This window comes from Nicotiana tabacum, chromosome 1 (genome assembly GCF_000715075.1).
Source record: "Nicotiana tabacum cultivar K326 chromosome 1, ASM71507v2, whole genome shotgun sequence".
Taxonomy (NCBI): Eukaryota; Viridiplantae; Streptophyta; class Magnoliopsida; order Solanales; family Solanaceae; genus Nicotiana; species Nicotiana tabacum.
Genome location: NC_134080.1, coordinates 167990873 through 168016723, shown reverse-complemented (window position 1 = coordinate 168016723; position 25851 = coordinate 167990873). Strand labels below are relative to the sequence as shown.

General features: G+C 36.8%; 2 protein-coding genes across 2 annotated transcripts; both read left to right on the top strand.

The window, feature by feature from the left end:
• The first annotated feature begins 13910 nt into the window (after nucleotides 1-13910).
• Nucleotides 13911-14918, top strand: LOC107766266 (uncharacterized). The gene is made up of 2 exons (XM_075221974.1): nucleotides 13911-14634; nucleotides 14779-14918. Exons 1-2 carry the CDS (start codon nucleotides 13911-13913, stop codon nucleotides 14916-14918), a joined length of 864 nt encoding a protein of 287 aa, XP_075078075.1.
• Nucleotides 14919-15716: 798 nt separating this feature from the next.
• Nucleotides 15717-16585, top strand: LOC142164275 (uncharacterized). Its single transcript, XM_075221969.1, has 2 exons — nucleotides 15717-16010; nucleotides 16091-16585. Exons 1-2 carry the CDS (start codon nucleotides 15717-15719, stop codon nucleotides 16583-16585), a joined length of 789 nt encoding a protein of 262 aa, XP_075078070.1.
• Nucleotides 16586-25851: the final 9266 nt, after the last annotated feature.

Genomic DNA, 25851 nt, shown 5'->3' with positions numbered 1-25851 from the left:
CTGCAAATGAGTTAAATGATCCTCTGCGCACAGGGATATAACCAACTTATCGTCAATGTAAACTTTCATTGATTTACCTATCTGTTCCTCTAACATTCTGTTAACTAAGCGTTGGTATGTAGCTCCAGCATTTTTTAGCGCGAAGGACATTATATTTTAATAGTATGTTCCAAACTTAGTGATAAATGAGGTTTTCTCCTGGTCTTCCGGGTTCATTTGAATTTGATTGTACCCTGAGTAGGCGTCGAGAAAAATTAGAATCTCGTGGCCGGCCGTGGCATCGATCATGCGATTGATGTTAGGCAATGGAAAAGAGTCGTTAGGGCATGCCTTATTTAAATCCTTATAATCTATGCACATTCTAAGTTTGTTCTATTTTTTAGGGACTACAACTACGTTGGCTAACCATTTGGGGTATTTTACCTCCCGAATAGACCTATTTTAAGAAGTTTAGTTGCATCATTCTTTATGAACGCATGCTGCACCTCGAACTGGGGCCACCTTTTTCGCTTTACTGGTTTGAACCTGGGGTCGAGACTTAGCTGGTGTGTTGTTATTTCCGATAGGATCCCTGTTATCGATAAGAAATTGAATGAGTTTTTTCCTGAGCTCGGGGGTTAACATTGTTCCTAGGTATACCTTTCTCTCGGGCATGTACTCGATCAATATGACCTATTCCAGTTCCTCGACCGTCGACTTAGTTGCATCTGACTTTTCGAGGGTAATGAAAGTTTGAGGAGTAAGGAAATCCTCTCCTTCTTCTTCGATCACATGTTCCTCCGGTTCGATCGAGGCTGATGACGGTGATTGCTATTTGGCCATCTGGTTATCTTTGGTGCTCGATTTTTTCAAGGTCGAAGTCATAGGTATCGATTTCACCTCATCGACTGCAAGCATTTTCTTTTGTTGCGTGTTGCTCTATGTAAACTATTTTCACACCATCCACTGTTGGGAATTTCACCATCTGATGAAGGGTTGAAGGTACTGCCCTTATGTTGTGGATTCATGGCCTCTCGAGTAGTGCATTATATCTTATGTCGCCTTCGATGACATGGAATTTTGTATCTTGGATGGTCTCGTCCACGTTCACTGGTAGGATTATCTCCCCCTTCGTTGTTTCGCTTGCCATGTTGAAGCCATTTAGGACTCGAGATGCAGGTTTAATTTGGTCCTGCAGGTTGAGCTACTCTACAGCCCTCGATCTGATTATGTTTGCTGAACTACCTGGATCCATGATAACACGAATAACTTGAATTTTATTTTAAAAAAATAGAAATTACCAGGGCATCATTGTGCGGCTGAGATACGCCTTCCGTTTTCTCGTCATTGAATTATAGGACTCCATCGGTCACATAGCTCCAAATCTGTTTTTCTCTTGTAATCGACACCTTGGTGCGTCTAAATATAGCCCTTTTGTGGAACATCGACACCGCCAACGATCATATGAATTACATGTTGCGGTTCTTCCTGCTCATTTTTTCTATTTGCATCTCTTTCCCTGAAGTAGTTCTTAGCTTGTTAATGAGAAACCCTTGAAGATAAACCTCGTTGTTAAATCGAGCTACCTCCTCTCTCAACTGCCTGCAGTATTCGTTCCTATGGCCATGTGTGCCATGATATTTACATATCAAGTTTGGATTCCTTTGAGAAGGATCAGTTTGTATAGGCCTGGGCCACCTGATGTCTTTGATTCTTCTAATAGCTGACACGATCCCCGATGCATCTACACTGAAATTATACTCCGACAACCAAGGTGCTTATGTAGGGTCGGTATGTTTATAAAAACCATGCTTACTCATAAGGCCCCGAGGATTCTGTCCTCAATCATTTCTCCGATCATTCCGAGGGGGTTGCGCCCGAATCGTTGTTTCTTCTTTCCGAGACATATAGCTGATATCGTTCCCTATTTGATCTCAGTTACCTATATGTATACCTCGTGGCTTTAACCGCCAATCTATTTGGATAAATTGAGACCGAGGGGGATCCCAGCTGGTCGTCTTCGACCATGATCTTCGACTGATAACGATTATGTACATCTTCCCAAGTCACAACAAAATACTCGACCAGATTTTGCTTCAACTGTCATGACGCGATCAAAGTCCGCTTGTTCAATCTCTACATAAAAGCTTGTACTGCCCAATCATCTGAGATCGGTGGTAATTCCATTCGCTCCATTTGAAATCAGGATATAAACTCCCTTAGCATCTCATTATTCCTCTATCTTCTCTTAAAAATGTCTGATTTCCTTGTTGCAACCTTTATGGTCCCGGCATGTGCTTTCACGAAGGCGCCTGCTAACATAGCAAACGAATCGATAGAATTCGGTGGAAAATTATGATACCAAACCATGGCTCCCTTTGACAAAGTTTCCCCAAATTTTTTCAACAATACTAACTCGATATCATTATTATTCAAGTTGTTTCCTTTAATCTCACAAGTGTATAAGGTAATATGTTCATTAGGATCGGTTGTCCCGTTGTATTAAGGTATATCGGGCATGCAAAACTTTTTAGGAATGGGATTTGGAGCCTCACTCGGAGGGAATGGATTTTGTATGAATTTTTTTGCATCCAAACCTTTCAAGACTAGGGGTTCCCTCGGTATTTGATCAACATGGGAGTTATAAGTCTCTACTTTTTTGTCATTATGCTCAATCTTCTTCTACCCGAACTCGATTCTCTTAGTGAGTTCCTCGAGCATCCTCATAATTGTGGGATCTGTTCTCGAGCCATTACCGTTTAATCTTTCCGACATCGGCTCAGTACATCGAGTGTTTTCTGATTCGACTATACTTGGAGTTTTGTGATGACTTTGAAGCTGAGCGATAAAGACATGTTAAGCTTGTAGCTTCTCGAATATTACTTGGAGGCTAACTCCCCCATCTCATATCCCATGTGTTCTTTGGCCACCAGATCTGGCTTCCTTGCGTACACTTCCTCCGGGGTCTGCGCCTAAATCCACATTCAGAGCAATATGCGAACTAGCATCGGCTTGTTCCACATTTGGCACTTCCCCGGGGTTAATCGGTGGTACACCGACCCCTACATTGTTGTTTTCCCCATGAAATCCAAGACCCTCATCGCTGTGTACGGGTGCTTTTTGTGAGTTTGACTTGTTTAACCTAAGAACAAAAATTCTTGACAAGAACAGGTGTGAAAATAATGTGTGTTATCAGAATCAGTACCGAAACAACCACTAGTATCTTTAGCCCCACGATGGGCGCCAAACTGTTTAGCTCGAAAATACGAGTAACAATTAAACTTAATTTATGGTTTTAAAGATATGTGATTTAGTTCAATACTAATTAATAACCATGAAATCTAACGTATAAATGAAAGAAATAAGTAAAATCAAACCAGTGTGCAAGCCAGTCTTGACCTCAAGCTAAGGTAGTCTCGAGGTAGGTCAAGAACAATAAAGTTAAAGGGCAATTCTGGTGAGCAATGAGCAAGAAAGTAAGAGATTATATTCTTTTGCCAATGATTAATGATGGTTACAAATGATTTGGGTCCCCTTTATATAATAGAGTAACCCTAAATAAGGTATATTTCTATTTATAGTAAGGAATCTTATTGGGACGGTTGTCTAACCGCCTAGTACAAATTAGTACCAAATCATACAAATCCATTTCGGAATTTATACCATGATCTTGGGGACATGGCAGGAATCTTGTTCATTCTGTTACAAACCCATAACGGTATCATCTCGGGGTTGGTCATACTCGGCTTCGGTGCCCATCGCGTACTTCAATCCTCGAGATTTGCATTCTGTCATCGGGCTCGAACTCGACCCATCCTGAATTCGGGCTTGAAGCAGACCCTTCAAGCCCGTAAAATCGGGCATACCTGATTTTGACCGTATACACAGGTACAATTGTGTATCACCCCATCTTAAGACTAGAAAAGGAACTCGATTGGTTAGATTTTAAGCTAATAACAAAGATCGACCAGCTTTTTAAAGGAACCACTACCATTCTATCTTTTCAACTAATGATGTGGAAATAAATTCCTATTCAAGTGACTTAAGTGCGTTACTTTAAGTTTTTAGATTTCCTAAACTGTTAGAAAAAGTAGATGCTTATGAGAGTTTAGAGGTTACTGAATATCAATTGGCTATTTGAGTAGTCTGGCTTTATATATTCTTGAAATTTTAGACTCTGAACCTAATGCCCAATTGCAACTTTATTTCGGGGTATTTGTATTTATATCCGCTTTTTATGTCACATTTTAATTTGTGTCCGCTTTGCGAAAAATTGCAAGCGTATCCGCTTTTTCACATAACTTCAGCACACGGGGCTGAAGTAGCAAAGACAATCACGCGAAACTTCAGCATTCTAGTAGTCGGGCTTGAAGTTCAGCTCTAGAGCTGAAGTTTTTGTTTTGTAACTGGCGAACTTCAACTCTAGAGCTAAAGTTTTTGTGTTGTAACTGGGAAACATCAGCTCTAGAGCTGAAGTTTTTGTGTTGTAACTGGGAAACTTCAACTCTAGAGCTGAAGTTTTTGTGTTGTAACTAGGAAACTTCAGCTCTAGAGCTGAAATTTTTGTGTTGTAACTAGGAAACTTCACTGGGTATATTTGCTGATATAATCATCTTTGCAGTCCATTTTTCCTAGAGTTCAAAGTTACCACTGTAATAACCTTTCAGTCAGAGCAATCGAAGTTACATCCAAAATCCAATTTCAAAAATCTTAGATCATGGGTGAGCATCTTTGTATCTTTGTCAATAGATGCACATATGTACTGTGTCTAAAGTCGTCATCTTATCTGTAGCACGCAGCAGAAAGTTAGCACCTTGCAATGTTATTAATAATATATAAATATAGCCTTCTTAAATATGTTCCAGGGATGCTGAAGTTTTTGCGTACATAAATGGGTGAAAACTCGCTTCCTCAGTATATTTGCTTTAGCTTCATTAATCAAAGAGAGCAATGTTGAAGTCATCGTTGTAGAAGAGGAAGAAAGAAAATGAAAGAAGAGAAGTAGGAGGAGAAAGGGAGCTGAAATTGTTTAAAAAGTGGGTACAAATTAAAAAAAAATAAAAAAATAGATATAGGTTAAATGAGGGCAACCAAATAGGACGTCCCGTGCAATTTTTACATTTATTTCCATGCCAAAAGCTGTCCAAAGGCACGGAAGGTCATTCAAGAGACTATGTCTAGGAGCACATTCCACCGGTTCCATCTATTGAGACAACCATATTGATAATGCAGTAACATATTGCTTTATCAGGGTAAGTATTATGTTTTGCCCGGTTTCATTCATTTTCCTTATACCATATCAACGAGGCATGGTTTTATTATTTGAATTTCAAGTGAAATTGCGATAGTGCTTTGAATATTTATTTCAAACAAGAATTAATTTTCATGAATGTGCTTTCCTCTTATTCGGTTTCCTCCCCTGGTTTTCCCGAGACTATTTTTTGAAAATTGGATTCTAAACCTCCTTTTTCTCGGGTAGCAAATTAGGCGACATTAATGAATACTGAGAATGTATTTCCATGATTTTGGAGGTCTTTATCTGATTTCAATAAAAGAATTCCTACATTTGTCACACCTTCTGTTTACCACCCGAGAGGTATGTAAGGGAATTTTTTCAATTAAAATGATATAAATCGAAATGGGATTAATTAATTTATCAGAGTCGCCATTTGGAATAGTTTATTTGGTGTTTCAAGTCACCGGTTTATTTTAAAATCTCAAATCGAGAAAACTCTGACTTTACTTTATAAGTCTACGAACCAGAAATTCTAGATAAGGAATTATGTTAACCCAGGAGAAGGTGTTAAGCATTTCCGGGTTCCGTGGTTCTAGCACGGTCGCTTAAACTATTGATAATTGGCCTATATCTGATTAATTACGCATTTTAAACCTACGTGCATTTTTAACTTTATAACCGCTTTTAATCTTTTTGAGGAAAACTCATGATTGTTTTTTTAAAACACATCGTAAATCATGCTACATGAAATACACCTGCGGTTCACGACACGTTTATTTTATTTAACATTATTGGAAATTATAGTCGGGTCACATGAAATGTACACCCGAATTTTAGCAATTATAAATCACAACTACGTCACGGGAACTGTACCCATAGCCATGATAAATTAATGTAGCTCGCCTAAAGCAAATTACGAAGAGTCATTTTTAATAATTAAGTTACAACATTTGTGAGGGCCATGGATGATCTAATTATGTATGGCATACCTCAATCCATTTTCTCTTTAAAGAAATTGTATTTAGCTAGAATAAACTAGAGACGTTTAGATCTTGATCTAATTGATGAGGGTCATGGATGATCTAATTTTAGATAGTACACCTCAATCCATTTTTTTTAAAGGAACTGTATTGAACTACAGCAATCTAAAAGCAGGTTTTTAATTATTTGAAAATAAATGGGACAGTAACAAGCCCAATACATTAAAAGGATCCCTTTTTTGAAAGAAGTATGGTTGACGGAACTAGGCTCAGAATCGAGCCCAAGAATGAGGAGGGAGGTGAAGATGGTCGCAATAGCTTTGATTAGGCCAAGCATCAGGCCCAGCTTTTAGAGATAAACCTCCAGTAGTGGAAATCCATTTTTGTCATGCTAAACAGAAGCAATTTAAAGGATAACCTGCTACAAGCTAGCTGGGCTCTAAATTGAGCCCAAAGGTGAAAATGAGCAACAAATAAATTCCTTAAGTCAGAACTTGACCAGGCTGTCTCCACTGGGACTAAATCAAGCCCAAATGAGACTCCTCTTCCTCTGAATTAATATATGACCCAAAAGATTACGAATCCAGCAAAATCAAAGGGCTAAACATCCGTGTCAGAAGCCCAACAGTATTAGTAGTAGCAAAAGGGATCAAACATTATTTGCTCATAAACTACCTTGAGCTTAAACTCAGAATAAAGTAAGGCCAATAACATGCTAATAAAGAAAAGCTTATTGACACTTAATGTAGTTCTTTATATCACAATCACCACACTCATAGATCGATCTAGCAAAGATTCACTTTCTTAATTTATGCATTACCCTGGATCTAAACCAGCCATTAATCTAACAATGTTGGCACTCAAAATGATTTGACATGATAATACACATACACACATTATGCAATCAGCAGTTTCCCATCACAGTTCTAATAAATTACAACTGGAACATCGGTACTAATTTAAACCTTGAACACTTAAACTTTGTGAAACATGCTAGAGAATAGGATACTAATGTCAACACTTAACCAAAACTGAAATCAGTAATTACAAAACCAAACAAAATAACAGGTGCTAAACGAAAGAAAAAGATCTGAGAGTTCATTCCAACTCAAACATGTTAAAACTTTAACTTGTCATTTCAGGGGTCATGAAGATACCTGGATACAGCCAAAAAACAAAGCTTCAGCAAAAGATAATGAAATCCGCAGTAGTTAGCAGCAGTAGCACCAAATTTAATCCACATTCCACCCAGAAAATCAATAAAATATTAAGAGCTTCAGCTTAGAAGACTAGGAATTCTCATGAAAATCCTTTTGAACTCTAGGAGAAACCAGATGTGCAATCCGAGCCAAACTTTTAAAAAAAATGCAGAAAACTTTTTGAGTCTGTTTTAGTGTATGAGTGTCTGCTCTCTTTTGAGTGAAAGAGTAGTATTTCTTATAGGCCTAAAAGGCCATGTGCTGGATAACCAATCAAGGAAATATTCCCTTCAGCCTGAAAAAGGCATCTTTTAACCACCTGGGACAGCTGGCTGTCCCTTATTGGCTCAACATATTTGTGCTAACCAAATAGGGACAGCTGCCCCCTATTCTGGAAGCTTCCAAATACAGAAATTACTTGAAAAGTCCCTATTTTATTTTCCAACTTAACCCCCTAACCCCCAAGTTTTTATTATATCCAATTAAACCCCTAGAAATTACAAACTGAAGCAAACAAAACAAAAACTCGAATTAAAAACAGGGGAAAATCAAACGGACCAAAATTCTAATTCAATTAAGCTTTTTACTAGACCTAAGTTCTTTTGTTAAGAAACTGGAATAAAAAAATGAATCAAGAATAAAAGCAGTATTTAAACCTAACACTATTCATGAGTCTAAAGGGAAAATCATTAAACCCCATTAATAGGTACTGAGAGGAGAATTTTAACCAATATCTAATTATGTACTGATCACAAGCAACTACAATTAACCCAACTAATTCATGCAAGCTAACACAGAAAACAAGTATGAAAACTAAACTCTACCAGGAAACAAACGAAAACACCATTAATTAGCCTAGCCAAATCAATTTGAACTTTCTGACCTTAATTAGTTAACGATGAAATCCAAATAGAATTAACCTAACAAATGACGACTACTTAAAAGAAACAAAGATGAATGGAAACTTTGAATTAACACAAAAAAAACAAAAAAAGTAATACTAGACGAAGAATAAGAACACAAGGAGAAGGAATACTTACTAAAAACATGGAGGAGAAACCAACAGACTTGGGTTTGAACTTTGATATTGTTTAAAATTGACCCCAAATGGTTATTCTTGTCAAGAAAAACCATTCGGGGTGAATCTTAACACTATCAATTTTGGAAAAATAAAAGGAGGCAGTCATGCATGACCTAGGGCTTTTAGGACTCTGGGGTCCGGAACTTGCCAATTTGTAAGGATTTTGATGGGGGTACTTGGTGAATAGTGGTGAGGGAAAGACAGGGGTTGTAGGATGTGAATTCAGGGCGGTTTGAGTAAGTTAAGATTTTTGGGGTTGGTGTGTAGATCTGAAATTCGAGAAGCTTGGTGGGGATTTGAAGGGAACCGTTTAGGGATTTAGAATAAGGAGGGGATGAGGATAGTCTGGTAAAGATTTTGGGAGGTTTGGAGTACTGGAACCGCCGTGAGGCAATTTTTGGTGGGTGGTTGACGGCGGAGACAGTAAGGATTTTGGGGCGGCGGTCTCTAGGGTTTGGATTAGGGCAGATGAAGTTGAGGGTTAGGATTCGAATGAGGGGGTGGAAGGTCTTCAGATAGTTTTATATTGGGGGATTATTAGTTCCAGACCGTTGGATCACTAGGATCCAACGGCTGTGATGAAACAGGGACAAAACAGGGTCGTTTGTGGTGAGGGGAGGATACCTGGACCAGGTAATTTGATTTGGGCTTGGGTTTAGGTTAGTTTGTAACGGGTTTTGGCTTTAAAAATGTCCCAAAATCAGAGCATAAACCCCTTTTTCACTTAACCAATTATTTCCTTTTTCTTTTCTTTTCTTTAATTAAAAATCCTATTGTCACGACCCAAAATTCACTAAGGGTCGTGATGGCACCGGACACTGCTGTCAGGTAAGCTAACCCAAAATACTTAATTGAATTCTGTCAGATAATAAATAATGAAATTTACAGAATTAACCATGGAGTCTTTAACAAACTTAATACTGAATAATCCAAAAACCATCCCAGAACCCGGTGTCACAAGTGCATGAGCTATCTCTAGGAAATAATATAATACAACAGTTGTCCGTAATACAAATTGAACAGAAAGTAAGTACAGTAATCTGGAAAAAAAGAGACTCTGCTGGCTGCGGGTCGGCTCGAGAAGTACAACTTACCTAAGTCTCTGTATCAACCATGCTGCTACGCCCACTAGGCCACTAGAGATGCATGTGCCTATGCAATAAAAATGCACAACAAGTGTAGTATGAGTACGAAAATAATGTGTACCCAATGAGTATCCCGTCTAATCTCGAAGAAGTAGAGACGAGAGGTCAATTTCGACCCTTACTAGTGGTCCAATGATAATATATTATTGATGCGAGTAATCATGGATTGATTAAGAATGACAGAAATTTCAAATAAGTCACGAACAAGTAAAAGTTTCCTTTTTATACTAAAAATCTCCGGATTCATAATTTATTAATCTTCAATTATCTCAAGCCAGGGAGGGCAAATATCAATATCACCAAATCTCATGGCAAGCAATACAAGGATGCGCAAATCCTACCGAGGTCGTACGTCCCGATCCAATAATAGTTAAACTGTGCATTGCCAAGGGTCGAACGGCACGAACCATAGATGCATCTATTTAATCTACCGAGGCGTTCGGCCCGTTCAAATAATATACCCATGGCAGCGTGCCATCCGATCCACACGGACAGTCAATCAAGAAGTCAACATGGAACAATTTTCCAAAGAAAAACCAATTCTCTTTTAACAATTTAAGAAAATAAAGTTTAAATCTTTTTTTTGAGAAATTCATTTACTAATTCGATGTGATTTAAGCAATTCAAGTTGTCAATAAGATTACAAATAATCCAAGTATAGCATGTTTTTGGGTCCTAGACTACCCGGACTTAACATAATAGTAGCTACGCATGGACTCTCGTCACCTCGTGCATACGTAGCCCCCACAAATAGAAGCATATAACCAATTATATCACCTATGGGGACAATTCCCTCTTACAAGGTTAGAAAGGAGACTCACCTCACTCCGAAGATCCATAACCGGCATTCCACGCCTTTCCGAAGACTTAAATTAATGCACAACGCTCCAAAACTAGCCAATAATTATGCAAAATCCATTAATATATGTTCAAGTACTCATAATAATCCAATTTATAGCAATCCCTAACCCCAATCGAAAAATTAACAAAATTTCCCTCGGGCCCACGTTCCCGAATTCCAAAATATTTTTGAAGATAAACTTTACCCATGAACTCACGAACTCAAATATATGATTTTCTCTTAATTCCATACCCAAAATCGTGGTCAAATTCCAAGAATATCAATTTTCTAAGTTTTCCCTCAAACCCCAAGTTTCTACAAATTTTCATGTCCAAATCTGTATATAATCATGTATTTAACTCAAGATACGTGAGGAATAGATTACCTTATCATTGATGATGAAAATCCTCTCTTATAACCCTCCAAGAATCGCCCAAGCCAAGAAAATATGAGAGGAAATGGCCAAAACCCGACTTTGAAACAACCCACTGTCTCCAGCACTTTCGCACCTACGGTCCCTTGACCGCTTCTGTGGTTCCGCAGGTTGCGGTTCAAATACCGCTTCTGCGGTCCTCACCAAGCTGCCCTTTTCCGCTTCTGCGTCTCCTCCACCGCAGGTGCGGTCCCGCATCTGCGATAAAACGACCGCATCTGCGGTCCCAGCTCTCTTCCGCCCATACCTCATCTGCGGCTTCTTGGCCGCTTCTGTAGCTCCGCATCTGCTGCCCATTTCTCGCAGGTGCGTTTATGACAGCAACCAGTAACTTCAGCCCTCCAAAAAATTCCATTATTGATCCGTTAACCACCCGGAATCCACCCGAGGCCCTCCGGACCCCCAACCAATCATACCAACCAGTCCCAAAACACATTACGGACTCGCTCGAGGACTCAAATCATATCGAACAACGCCAAAACCACGAATCGACCTTCAATCCAAGCTTTATGAACTTTAGAACTTCAAATTTCTACTCTCGATGTTTAAACCGATCAAATCACGTCCGATTGACCCCAAATTTTGCACACAAGTCACATTTGGAATTACAGACCTACTCCAACTTCTAGAATTGGATTCCGACCCCGATATCAAAAAGTCCACTTCTGGTCAAACTCCTCAAAACCTTCAAATTTCTATCTTTAGTCAAATGACTTCAAAATGACCTATGGACCTCCAAATTCACTTCTGATCACGCTCCCAACTTCAGAATCCCCATACGGAGCTACTCCCAAACTCGGAATCCCAAACAGACATCGGTAACACTGAAATGCACTTTAAGCCAAACTTATGAAATTTCTTCCAAAATGGTAACTTCCACAACAGGCACCAAAACACTCCCAAGTCATCCAAAACCCAATTTGAGCATACGCCCAAGTCCTAAATCATCATACGAACCTGTTGGAACCTTTAGATCCTGATTCCGAGGTCGTTTACTCAAAAATCCAATCCTAGTTAATTCTTTCAACTTTAAGCTTCCGAAACGAGAATTCTCTTTCCAAATCAATTCTGAACTTCCCGAAATTTAATTCCGACCATGCGTACAAGTCATACTACCTAAAATGAAGCTGCTCATGGCCTCAAACTGTTGAACGACGTGCTGGAGCTCAAAACAACCGTTCGGGTCATTACACCTATATTAAATTTCTAAATTAATCTAATATTATAAAATTAAGCTAATTATCTAATTATAAAAATTACTTGATCCTAAATTAAAAGAGAAAAATCAATAATCTAAAAATTAAAAGGTAAAAATGTAAAATGAGCCATTTTTGTGATTTTTATTTTTAATAAAACAAATAATTAACTAAAAATGTAAAAACAAATCCTAAATGCAATGCATGGTATTTTTGACTTTTTCATGTTTTTTAATAAAAATTAAACGTGCACAAAAATGCAAACAATTAATAAAATCCTACAAAATTCCTATAAAATGAAAAATAATTGGGAAAAATCTATTTTCTTGGATTTTATAGGAGTAATTCATATAGGGCAAAAATCACATGCTCACGCATTCACTCGGTGATTAATTGATCAATTCTTACTAGGCAAATAGCAGAAGATCGCAGCCCTGGATTTTTGTTGCTTGGAAGGTTTGTGCAACTAGTTCAAGAGGTTAGTGCTTCTACTCTCGTTATTATTGCGTTGTCTAGTTCACATGTATTTGATGCCCGGTTTGTGTGCCTGCTTCCGCTGTGCATGTTCTAACAATTGGTATCAGACGCCGTCTTACATCTAACTAGATAATGTAATACAACATGCATAGAGTAATATTAAAATGTGTTATTTATTGATACATGTTTAGGATGATTATTCTATGTTAAAAATGTGATTGTATTTATTAGTATCTTAATTCTGTAATTCTGAAATTATGAATTAATATACACATATATAAAAAATGGTTTATATTTAAATAACAGTCTGTTCAAATTACGTTTTTTGCTGAATAGCAATTTTTTTGATAAAAACATGACTGTGTTTTTGAATGCTATTAATGCTGTAATTATGGGTTAATATACATATGCATAAGCAGTGAATTAATACCATTAATCTGTTTTAGTTGCGTTTTGTCCATAATCACAGTGTTATATTAATAAAAATTTGACTATTTTGTATGATATTAGTTCTGTATGTTTGGATTAATATACAGAATTATGAACAGTACCATTTTGACTAGTGAAAACATATTGTTTTTACAATTCTGTCTAAACATGTTTTTATTAAATAAAAAAAATATTTTGAGTTCTAAAATCATGTGTTAACAAACATCAGTATATTATGTGATTTGAACAAGTCAAAATAACTAAAAACCCTTAAAACGCCAAAAACAGAATTCTAGTCACGCGACGAATTCTGAAATTCTGTTGAACTCCGATTGACCTTAATTTTGGTAGGTTCATCAGAAACGGCCCAACTTAAAAAACTGATGTACATCGTTTTTTGGGCATTCAGGATCGTTTAGATGGAGTTTTGGCCTTTTTTCTATTTTTTAGAATTTTTTTAATAAAAAAATATTAATAGAAATCTGTGATGGTAGGGTTCAATTCCCATTGTTTCCAATCATGTTTTACAGTAATATAATGAATTTATATGTTGACATAGGTCTTCTTCCACATCGAATAAATTCATTATAGATGATTACTGTAGTTTTGCCTCTAGTTATTTCATTACTTGTATTAACTCTCCAACTGAGTTACATGTTGATTGAATGAAACTAAAGTTTATAAAAATGATATTTACCTATCTTAAATTAACAGTTTACTCTCCATTTGAGTTGGTCCTGTTTAAATTTATGGGGTTAATATCTTACATCACTCATATATTTTGCATGAATAGTTAAGTTTTCCTAACTAATCTAACTGTTCAATGAGCATGGTTATATGTGTAATGTGCCTTTTTTATCATTCTAAATACATAACTAATGATCTATTTAATGTGAATATCTCTCAGATTAACCATGTCTTCATTCAACCCACTTACCTCAATTTTGAACCAAAACAAGTTAGAAGGACCAAATTATGTTGACTGGAAAAGGAACCTTGATATTGTCCTAACTGCTGAAGGTTACAAATTTGTAATCACTGAGGAGTGCCCAGAAAAACCTGAAAATGCCACTGATGATCAGGTTAAGGCCTATGACAAATGGGTTAAGGCTGATGAGATGGCGCGATGTTACATTCTTGCCTCTATGGCTAATGTTTTGCAACATCAGGATCAGTCTATGGGGTCTGCTTATGATATGCTCGAAAGTCTCAAAGAGATGTTCGGTGAGCAAAATCGTACAGCTAAGCAGACAGACATGAAAGCCCTTTTGAACACCAAGATGGCTGAAGGATCATCGGTCAGGGACCATGTTCTGAAGATGATGAGTCTTCTGAATGAACTGGAGGTCTTTGGAGCTGTGATTGATAAGGAATCTCAAGTTGAGATGGTCCTCCAGACTCTGCCTGACAGTTTTCAACAGTTTTGCTTGAACTATAATATGAACAAAATGGATTTGTCACTAGCGAAATTGTTGAATGAGTTGCAAGCGGTAGAATCTATTATCATACAACAAGCTCCAGTTGTGGCACTCAATGTTGAGAAAGCTTCAGTTTCTAAGTCGAAAGGCAATAAGAAAAAAAAGAAGGCTCAAAAGGTTCTGGCACCTGGTGGTGCGGCTGGTGTGAAAAAGCCCAAAGGCAAGTGCTATCATTGCAAGTAACCTGGGCATAACAAGAAGCAATGCCCTGCCTATCTGGCAAAGTTGAATAAGTAAGGTAATTCAAATTTAAATGTCGTTGAAACTTGTTTAGCGGCTGTCTCTACCATGTTTTGGTGTGTAGATTCGGGAGCCACTAATCATATCTACACTACTTTGCAGGGGTTTCAGGAAACGCGGCGGCTAAGTGAGAATGAAGTTTGCGTTTTTCAAGCCAATGGCGAGCCATCACCAGCTTTAGCTTTAGGAGATATTAGAGTTTAGTTTAGTAGTGATAGAGCTTTAGTTTTAAAAGATGTTCTCTATGTACCTTCTATTAGAAGGAATTTGATTTCGATTTCGAAAATAATGGATGCTGGTTATAATGTTTATTTTGCTAATAACTCTGCTGTTATTAAGTTTAATAAACATTTTATCTACACTGCTGCTAGAGTACATGGCCTTTTTATTCTTGATATATCTCCTCATGTGCTACAACAACCAAAAGAACTAAATAACATTAATCTACCACATAAAAGAAAATGTATTTCTGAACTGAGTCAAACTTATTTATGGAACTTACGTCTAGGCCATATAAATCTAAATAGAATTTCGAGATTGGTCTCTGATGGACCTTTGAGTTCATTGAAAGTGGAGTCACCACCAACATGTGAATCCTGTTTAGAAGGCAAAATGAGCAAGAGACATTTCCCCACAAAAGGAAATAGAGCCAGTGATAAGCTAGAATTAATTCACTCTGATTTGTGTGGTCCTATGAATATACAAGCAAGAGGTGGTTTTGAGTATTTTGTGACTTTTACAGATGATTACTCAAAATATGGATATATTTATCTGTTGCGACATAAGTCTGAATGCTTTGAAAATTTCAAAGAATTTAAGACGGAAACGGAGAAACGACATGATAAATTTATCAAAACATTGCGATTTGATCGTGGTGGTAAATACCTTTCTGCGGAATTCATAAAATAGTTATCAAATAATGGAATTATATCTCAATTATCTGCCCCAGGAACACCACAATAAAATGGTGTGGCAGAAAGAAGAAATAGGACCCTTATGGAAATGGTTAGATCAATGTTAAGTTATTCCGATTTGCCTTCTTCCTTTTGGGGATATGCTTTAGAAACAGCAAACTACATTCTAAATTTGGTTCCTTCAAAGTCAGTACCTTCAACTCTAGTAGAATTGTGGACTGGGCGCAAGCCAAGTTTACGGCATATTCGGGTTTGGGGTTGTCCGGCACATGTGCTGAAAGGGAAAGCGGATAAATTGGAATCAAGGACAGAAGTATACATTTTTATTGGATATCCAAAAGGAACAAAAGGCGGTTTGTTTTATTGTCCCAAAGAAAAGAAGGTAATTGTTACGACAAATGTCAGATTTTAAAAGAGGACTATATAACGAACCATATTCCTAGAAGTAAACTAGTTTTACAGGAATTAAACAATGGAGTAACTAAAGACTCATCTCTAGAATGTATCCCGGAAGCCAGTATTGACATACCACTGCATTATCGTAGTGGGAGAAATGTCAATAGGCAGCAGATTGCACAAGAGCAATTGCCTGACATCTCACTACCCCAAAGTAGTGGGAGTAATGTTGAGCAACCTCAGAGTATTGAGCAACCTCAGATTGTTGAACAACCTGAAATTATTATGCAACCTACACTCCAGGAAGAAGTTAATGATATCCCAGCACCGCAAGGTGTGGAGGATAACATTGAGGCTTCAGTTCCAGGAAATGATGATGTGATTCAACAACAAAATCAGCCTCCACCTGTAGTGACTAGTCGTAGTGGGAGAATTATTAGAAAACCTCTCCAGTTTGCGCTCTTGGGAGAATCTTATGATAGAATCCCTGAAGAGCCTAATACAGAACCTATTAATTACGACAAAGCACTACATGATGCAGAGTGCATAAATATGGGTTGATGCTATGAAATCTAAAATGGATTCCATGTACTCCAATCAAGTCTGGGATCTTGTATAATCACCTACTGGAGTCAAACTCATAGGTTGTAGATGGATCTATAAGAAAAAGAGAGGAGTGGATGAAAAAGTGCAAACTTTTAAAGCTAGGCTTATTGCAAAAGGGTTTACTCAAAAAGAATTGGATCGATTATGAGGAAACTTTTTCGCCGGTAGCCATGCTTAAATCCATTAGGATTTTCTTATCCATTGATGCTCATTACGATTATGAGATATGACAAATGGATGTCAAGACCGCTTTTCTAAATGGAAGTCTTGATGAGTGTATCTATATGGCACAACCAATTGGTTTCATAAAAAGTGGCAATGAGCACATGTTGTGTAAATTAAAGAAACCCATTTATGGATTGAAACAAGCTTCTAGGGCATGGAACACTTGTTTTGACACATCAATTAAGACCTTCGGTTTTGATAAATGTGAAAATGAGTCTTGAGTCTATAAAAAGTGGAATGGAGATAAAGTTACATTTTTGGTTTTGTACGTAGATGATATTTTGCTCATAGGAAATAATGTGAGCATGTTGAATTTAGTAAAGAAATGGTTGTCCTCACGTTTCGATATGAAAGACTTGGGACAGGCAGCACATATCCTTGGGATCAAGCTTTTGCGAGATCGCAAGCAAAGGATATTAGGCTTGTCCCAAGCACTTTATATTGAAAGAGCTTGACACAGAAGATTTTTGACAAGTATGTAGAAGGAATGGGTGTTAGAGTAGTAGACTCATGATTATGAGTCTAAGTGGGAGATTATTGGGATATACTATTAACTATGCGGTTTAGACATAGTATTATAATTTATTCTTTATGGAATAATTATTTATTTAATTTATTCAATTCAATAAAGTACTATTTTAAATAGATCATTTGTTACATGTGTGTCCTTCTAGTTATGTAGTAGACAATTTAGTATATGGAGTCTTAGCTCATGCACAGAAGATTAAATTGTTGGTTCTCATAATTAATAAACTATGTTCACAATCAAAGATATTGTTGGACAAAATATCATGATGATTGTAGCACAAGATTATCGTATAATTTGTCTTGATTATGAGAGTAGTTTTACTCCAACTTCTTGTGCTAGTATACTCAATGTATATTAAACGGACCAAGTAGAGAAAATATATTTTTGTACTGAATATATAAAACATTTTCTCTAATTCATTAAATGAGCTTATACTCCTAATCTTGATATAATTATTATGATCAATGTAATTTGTTTATTGTTTTGATTTATCAAAAGGTACGACTCTATTTAGAGTTAGTATATGCCTAATAGATTGGACAATAACGAATAACATTTGTGAATAATAATTAGTTGATAGAATCCATGACTCGGTTTTGGGTTTAATGATACCCCTTTATGTAAGATTATAAGTTTTCATGTGAAAACCCGGCCGGTGGATTTGTATCCGTCACATGAAATAGTTTAAGCGGAATTATAAAGGATTTAATTAGTTAATTGAATTAAATTTTCAGTGATTTAATTTAATTAACTGGTATTTGAAATCTTAACATGGGGAGTAAAATAAGTGTTAACGAATTTTCGAAATTCTTATTGAGGAGTTCAATTGCAGTTTTTTAGTGGAATAAATTGCAATTAATTATTGTAAGAATTAATTCATGTCAATTTCGAATTCATACTATAATTAGTAGCCTCTTATTATTTCTGTGGTCCCTGCTATACCTAGTAAAAACCTGGACAGACTTGGGTAAAAAGTAGCTTGGGAGAAAAGTTATCCTTTTGAGTTAGAGTAGGATTCTACTTGCAGAATCCTACACATTTTTTAGCTCCTATTGTGGCTTAATTTCGGGTCTATTAAAGGAAGACTAGTTTCACCTAATAACTTACCTTTCAGTTGTATTGTTCTTGCCCACCCAATAGCAAAATCGTCCAAGGTTTTACTAGGCAAATAGTAGAAGACTGCAGCCCTGAATTCGTGCTGCTTGGAAGGTTTGTGTAACTACTTCAAGAGGTTAGTGCTTCTAATCTCGTTATTATTGCGTTGTCTAGTTCACATGTATTTGATGTCTGATTTGTATGCTTGCTTCCGCTGCGCATGTTCTAACAAACACAAGAGCAAAACCCTTTAAATTTTTCATTAATTCGTAGTGTTAAAGATAATGTTGTATTTAATTTGTACTTTATCTCCTAGCTCGACGATATGACATCAAATGCCTATCCTAATCTTTGCTTTTAAGATTCTGTAGCCCATTGGCTTTATAAGGACATCAATTTGTAAATATTTTACAATAAATTCTATTCTTACCAACTGGGGTTTGTCTTATTGCATTGTTTTGTATGCTTCAATGATAAACATAAACACCAAAAAGGAATTATAAAAAATAAAATAAAATTGGATGAAACTAATATAGAGTAATCAAATATCGTGCAAGTTGATGAATACAAGTATAGTGAATGAACGTGAGTATTTCTTAATCAAATGTTCGGCGTATAATGACTATGGTTTTTTTATCTCAAAATATGGTGTTTTAGATGCTAGTGGGGAACTTGGAAGATTCTTTTACGGAAGAGAACAAAATATTTTGGAATAAACGGAGAACGATTTAGAGAATTTTATTTTTATATACATTCAATTGACATTATTATTTGGTTTAAGCTCCTTCTAATATTACAAGATTTTATCATATATGATAGTTAGTAGTACTTTTCCTTATGAAATTAGTATTTGGTTTAAGCTCCTTCTAATATTACAAGATTTTATCATATATGATAGTTAGTAGTACTTTTCTTTATGAAATTAGTTTCTTGTTGGTGATTTGTCTTTATTAATTTTTAACAAGTAGGTGATTTGTCTTTATTAATTTTTAACAAGTAGGTGATTGTCTATATTTGCAATATTCGTATCAATGATGATATTTTGCGCCAAATCAAGAGAAAGAAATAACATTTTTTTACTAGGATAAGTTAATTTACAATATAATTTTCTATATTGTATGTTAGGTCACTTACCTACTAATTTTTTTTTTCCACTTTTCACTTTCACATGATTCCCAATTTGTAATCGGACAACTAACTCGGAGAAGATAATCCTGCTATTCCTCTATAGTTCCATACATGGGAGAATTTATAAGAGAGATTATGGAGCACTTGAACACACGGTCTCTACAAAAACTTAGATATTTTATGTATATATTTTTTTTAAATTGGTATAATATTAATTTTGGCGCTCATATTTCAAAAAGGTTGAATGGTGAACTTGGTTAAAGGTTAAAGTATTTATCAAGAAAAATAGAGATTGATTCCCACTTATTTAATAGTTCACCCATGTACTAATAATCCTAGCCTTTGGTTCCATACTAAACGAGCCACAAATAAAAAACTTTGCATATGAAAATTAAGGCAACTTGGACTAGTATTTGGCTACGATGAAAGACAAGAAAATTATAAGTGAATGCTAGTCAATATTTTAAAAAGGCGAGGGTGTGAGGTGAAACAATTTACTTAATACGGGGCGAAACAAAAGCCTCAATACATGAGGCATAAATCCCACAGACTTTTACTTTTAAAATTTATGAATTAATAATATAGCATTATTACACAACAAATATAAAAAGATATATTAAAATTTCAAGAAAACTAAAAAGAATTAAAGAAACTCATATAAAATAATTTATCTAGCATATTTTATAAGTTTTAAAATAATGGAATACTGTTAAAGTTACTATGAAATTAAAATTAACTGCAACATCCTAATTTTCAAATAATTAAAAATCACATTTCTTGAAAAATATTATCAAACTACATATTTACCTCCTTAAAAGTGAATACTCAATGAATTTTATCAACACTACAATTTAAAAATATCACTCCTTCATGAGCAAATATAAAATTATTTTTAGATAGCAGATAATAAATGTATGATAATATAAAGATATAGAACTAAGACATGAAGATCTATCAAGTGAAAATATAAATTTGAGTTATTTATTTTCAGAAAAAATATTCAAATGATATTAACGTTCACGATGTTATCAATTACTCCCTCCGTTTCATATTAAATGAGGTACTTTCTTTTTTAGTCTGTTCCAAAACAAATGACATATTTCTAAATTTGGAAATAATTCAACTTTAAACTATTTTATTTTACCCATTTACCCTTAATGAGAAGTTTTATAGCCACACAAATGTCATGACCCCACAAACTTTTTACCCCTTAAACATTTAAGACCACAAGTTTTAAAAGTCTTTTTTTCTTAAACTCCGTGTCGAGTCAAACTACCTCATATAATATGAAACGGAGGGAGTAGTAACATGCAATACTATGAGTCACGATCCAATTCTGTTTTAGGCCGTGATGGTTCCCAGTACCATTGCCAAGCAAGCCAACAGTGAACAATTTAGTGATTTCCCATTTTTATAAGTTTTTCAAGTAAATAACTTCCTTAATTTAAAAGATATAATAAATAACAGGTTTAAAGTAATTAAAACGAAAGCAACTCATAACTGTAGAAATAAAACCAAAATCATAAGTCTACTGGTGTGTGCCAAGACCTGGTATTACAAGTGTATGGGCTACTAATAGAATATACAAAAGATTTCTAATCTGCTGTCTGAAATGAAATAGACAGAACAATAAAACAAAAGAAAGACTCTGGCTACTGCAGAACGGCTTGGAAGGGCAGCTCACCGCGTAGTCTCGTGGCAAGGATCAAGTATGTGCGTCGGACTGATATCCAGATGCACCTGCCTCAGATCCTGCACATTTAAGTGCAGAAGTGTAGCGTGAGTATATAAACAACATGTACTCAGTAAGTATCCAGTCTAACCTTAAAGAAGTAGTGACGAGAGGTCGACTTTGACACTTACTATTGGCTAACAATAAGATGTCAAAATAATAACTAAGCGTGGGTTACATAAATATAACAGAAAACTCAAAAACAGGCATGATAAGCACTTTTTCCGTAAAGAACACATCTCAAGTTTATTTCCATCATTTAACAATTTATGACTCAAGTAAATGAACAATATCAACTATAAATGAATTCCAATGATTTATCATACGCAAATTATATCGAGGTCGTACGGCTCAATCCAACATAATATTTAAGCTGTCACAACTCGGATTTTTCACCCTCGGGAATCGTGATGGCGCCTACTCGTGAAAGCTAGGCAAGCCGAGTACTATAGATTTTATTACTCTTTTTCTTTAACCTTTTAACGATTTCAAATTAACATGTGATCAACAGCGAAAAATAAAAAAAAATAAAGAGATGCGGAAGACGAAATCTAACAATTTAACTTAATACGAATACGAATCCATGATAAAAATTCACCCAGAACTGGTATCACAATCTCACGGGTCATCTAGGATTACGACAAATTAGGTCTGAACAAATAAAGTACATGTCTGTCTCTAAAATAGAAAAGAACAGAAAGCAACAAAGATAAGAAGGGGACGCCAGGGCCTGCGGACGCCTGCAGGACTACCTCGGGTCTCCGATGGACTGAAGGCAGCAACCTCAATGTGGTCCAAATGCTCCAGTACCAAGATCTGCACAGAATGTGAAGTGTAGTATCAGTACAAACGACCCCATGTGCTAGTAAGTGTCGAGCCTAACCTCGGCGAAGTAGTGACGAGGCTAGGACAAGACTACCAAATAAACCTGCCTAGTTAAAGTATATACGACAAATAATAATAGTGGAAACTAGCAGTTAAAAATGGGAAGGGGGAACATGTTGCGGGGGATATCAAGTACTAACAGAATTTCAGTAAAGAAGAATAAAGAACACCATAATTTCATCTCAGCAAGAATAAAGAAAACAGTAACGAGTCAATATTCACTTTTATCCTTTCTTGTTGCGGCGTGCAACCCAATCCCAATCATATAATGATGTTGCAGCGTGCAGCCCGGCTCCACATGTTCTTCCTTATTACTCATTGTTATGGTATGCAACCCGATCCTATATAATATTATTGCGGCGTACAACCCGATTCCAATATAATATTGTTGCGGCATGCAACCCGATCCCAATATACAAATCAACACCGATCACAAAAGAATCTCGGCCAGGGAACAATAGTATAACAACAATATCCTGGCAAAGGAAACAATATCATAAGCAATAACATCCCGGCAAGGGAAACAATATCATAAGTAATAACATCCCAACAAGAGAAACAATATCATAAACAATAATATCCCGGCAAGGGGATCAACAATATATCTCATCTCCTTTCCAAAATCACTTCATAACATAAGTCTCAACTTGAGCCAATGCTCACAATGGTCAATTCCCAAGAATACTTTAATAAGCCTTGTTTAACATTTATATTTATCATATTAAGCATGGACAATACACAATAGAGTCATAACAATCATAGCATAAGACCCACGGGTATACTTGACACCAACGTATAGATACTCGTCATCTCACCTATACGACGTACTCAACATTTAACACATAGCAAATAAGACCATAACTCTTACTCCCTCAATTTAAGGTTAGACCAAATGCTTACCTCAAATTCCACGGCCAAACTCAAGCCTCAAGCACCGCTTTTCCTTTAGATTTTGCCTCATATTTACTTGTATCCAACCAAAATTAATTTAACAACATCAATAAATGCTAAAGAATTCAACCCCAATGCTAAATTATAAGTTTTCTATCATTTTTCCCAAAAAATCAAAAATCGTTCCGAGTCCGCTTGGTCAAAACCCAAAGTTCGGACCAAAACCCGATTACCCATTCACCCACGAGCCCAAATATGCAATTAGTTTCGAAATCCGACCCCAAAACGAGGTCTAAATTCCAATTATTCAAAAAGCCCTAATTTTATCCAAAATCCCTAATTCTACCATGGAAGAACAATATTTAGGCCTAGAAATCTAATGGGTGTTGATGGAAAATAAAGAAGATGGGTTTAGGAACACATACCTATGATTTGGTGTTGAAACTTCTCTTCAAAAATCAACTAAGGTCTGATTTTAGGTAAGGAAATGTGAAAATATGGCTTATTCCCGTTTTGGTTCTATTTTTAATTCACTGGACAGACCTTCTTTGCGTTCGCGAAGGGTCTGTTGCGTTCGCGAAGGGTCTGTTACGTTCGCGAAGCTTTGGCTAGAAGCGCCTTCGCATTCGTGAGGTACTGTATGCGTTCGCGAAGGTTCACCCCCCCTGAACTTTGCATTCGCGAGCCAATTGCCGCATTCGCGTAGAGCATTTTTTCCTTCCCCCAGTTCCCTACCAAATGGCCTTCGCGTTCGCGATAGCAGGTCCGCGTTCGCGAAGGGTAATACCCCCAGTGCTTTGCATTCGCGACCTGTGTCTCGCATTCGCGTAGAAGGAATTTTCCTTTCGTCCCACTTTGCTCTTCATGTTCGCGAGAGTTCCTTCGTGAACGCGAATAAGGGATTACATGTGCACCTACAACAGCTATGACAGCAGAAATTCTAAGATTCAAAACATCCCGAACTCCAACTAAAACTCACTCGAGCCATCGGGACTCCAAATTAAACATGCATACTAATCTAAAAACATCATACGAACTTACTCGTGCGATAAATCGCCAAAATGACATCTTTAACAACGAATTTAGCATCAAAATCTAAGAAAAATCTCAAGAACTCTTAAGTTTCAAATTTCACAACTGAGGGTCCGATTCACGTCATATGAATTCCATTTTAACCAAATTTTACAGGCACAACTTAAATATCATATTAGACCTGTACTGGGCTCCAAAAACAAAATACGGGCCCGATACCATCAAATTGAAACATCTTCAAATTTCCAAAAACTCTTATAATCTCAGTTAAACAATTTCTTTCAAAAATTCATTTCTCTGGCTTGGGACCTCGGAATTCAATTTCGGGTATACGCTCAAGTCCCATATTTTCCTACGGACCCTCCGAGACCATCAAATCATAGGTTCGGGTTCGTTTACCCAAAATGTTGACCGAAGTCAACTTAAATTCACTTTTAAAGGTAAAATTAGCATTTTCCTCAAATTTTCACATAAAAGCTATCCAGATATACACTCGTACTGCGCACGTTAAATCGAGGTGAGACAAAAGGAGGTTTTCAAGGACTCGGAACACAGAATTTACTTTTAAAACAAGTGATGACCACCTCTAAATTAATCGTTCGTCCTCGAACGGACATATAAAAGAAGTACCTGAGTCGGGAAAAAGATGGGGATATCGGCTCCACATATCAGACTCGAACTCCCAGGTCACTGCCTCAATAGGCTAACATCTCCATTGAACACGAACCAAAGGAAAACTCTTCGATCTCAATAGACGAACCTGCCGGTCTAGAATAGCTACAGGCTCCTCCTCATAGGACAAGTCCTTGTCCAACTGGACAATGTTGAAGTCTAACAAGTGGGATGGATCGCTGTGATACTTCCGAAGCATGGACACATGAATCACTGGATGCACAGCTGATAAACTCGGCGGCAACGCAAGTCTATAAGCCATCTCTCCCACTCGATCAAGAATCTCAAAAATACCGATGAATCTAGGGCTTAGCTTTCCCTTCTTTCCAAATCTCATCAGGCCCTTCATGTGCGACACCCAAAGCAACACTCGCTCTCCGACCATGAATGCCACGTCACGAATCTTACGGTTGGCATAACTATTTTGCCTAGACTGAGCTATACGAAGCCTATCCTGAATGATCTTAACCTTGTCCAAGGCATCATGTACTAGATCTGTACCCACAACCGAGCCTCTCCCGGCTCAAACCACCCAACCGGCGACCGACACCGCCTACCATAGAATTCCTCATAGGGAACCATCTGGATGCTCGACTGATAGCTATTGTTGTAAGCAAACTCCGCTAATGGCAAGAACTGATCCCGCAAGCCTCCAAAGTCAATAATACAAGCTCGGAGCATATCCTCCAAAATCTGAATAGTACGCTCGGACTACCCGTCCTCTGAGGATGAAATGCTATGCTCAACTCGACCTGTGTGCCCAACTCACACAGAACTGCCCTACAGAAATGCGAGGTAAACTGTGTACCTCAGTTAAAAATGATAGACACAGGCATACCATGAAGACGAACAATCTCCCAGATATAGATCTCAGCTAACCTCTCTGAAGAATAGGAGATTGCCATAGGAATGAAATGCGCTGACTTGGTCAGCCTATCAATAATAACCCACACTGCATCGAACTTCCTCTGAGTCTGTGGGAGTCCAACAACGAAGTCCATAGTGACATGCCCCCACTTCTACTCAGGAATC

Excerpts from the sequence above, each read along its gene's own strand:
- LOC107766266 (XM_075221974.1), top strand. The coding sequence starts at position 13,911 with ATGTCTTCATTCAACCCACTTACCTCAATTTTGAACCAAAACAAGTTA. Across the intron at positions 14,635-14,778 it reads TGGTGTGAAAAAGCCCAAAG|ATTCGGGAGCCACTAATCAT; the intron begins GCAAGTGCTATC and ends TTTGGTGTGTAG.
- LOC142164275 (XM_075221969.1), top strand. The coding sequence starts at position 15,717 with ATGGTTAGATCAATGTTAAGTTATTCCGATTTGCCTTCTTCCTTTTGG. Across the intron at positions 16,011-16,090 it reads ATTGTCCCAAAGAAAAGAAG|GAATTAAACAATGGAGTAAC; the intron begins GTAATTGTTACG and ends CTAGTTTTACAG.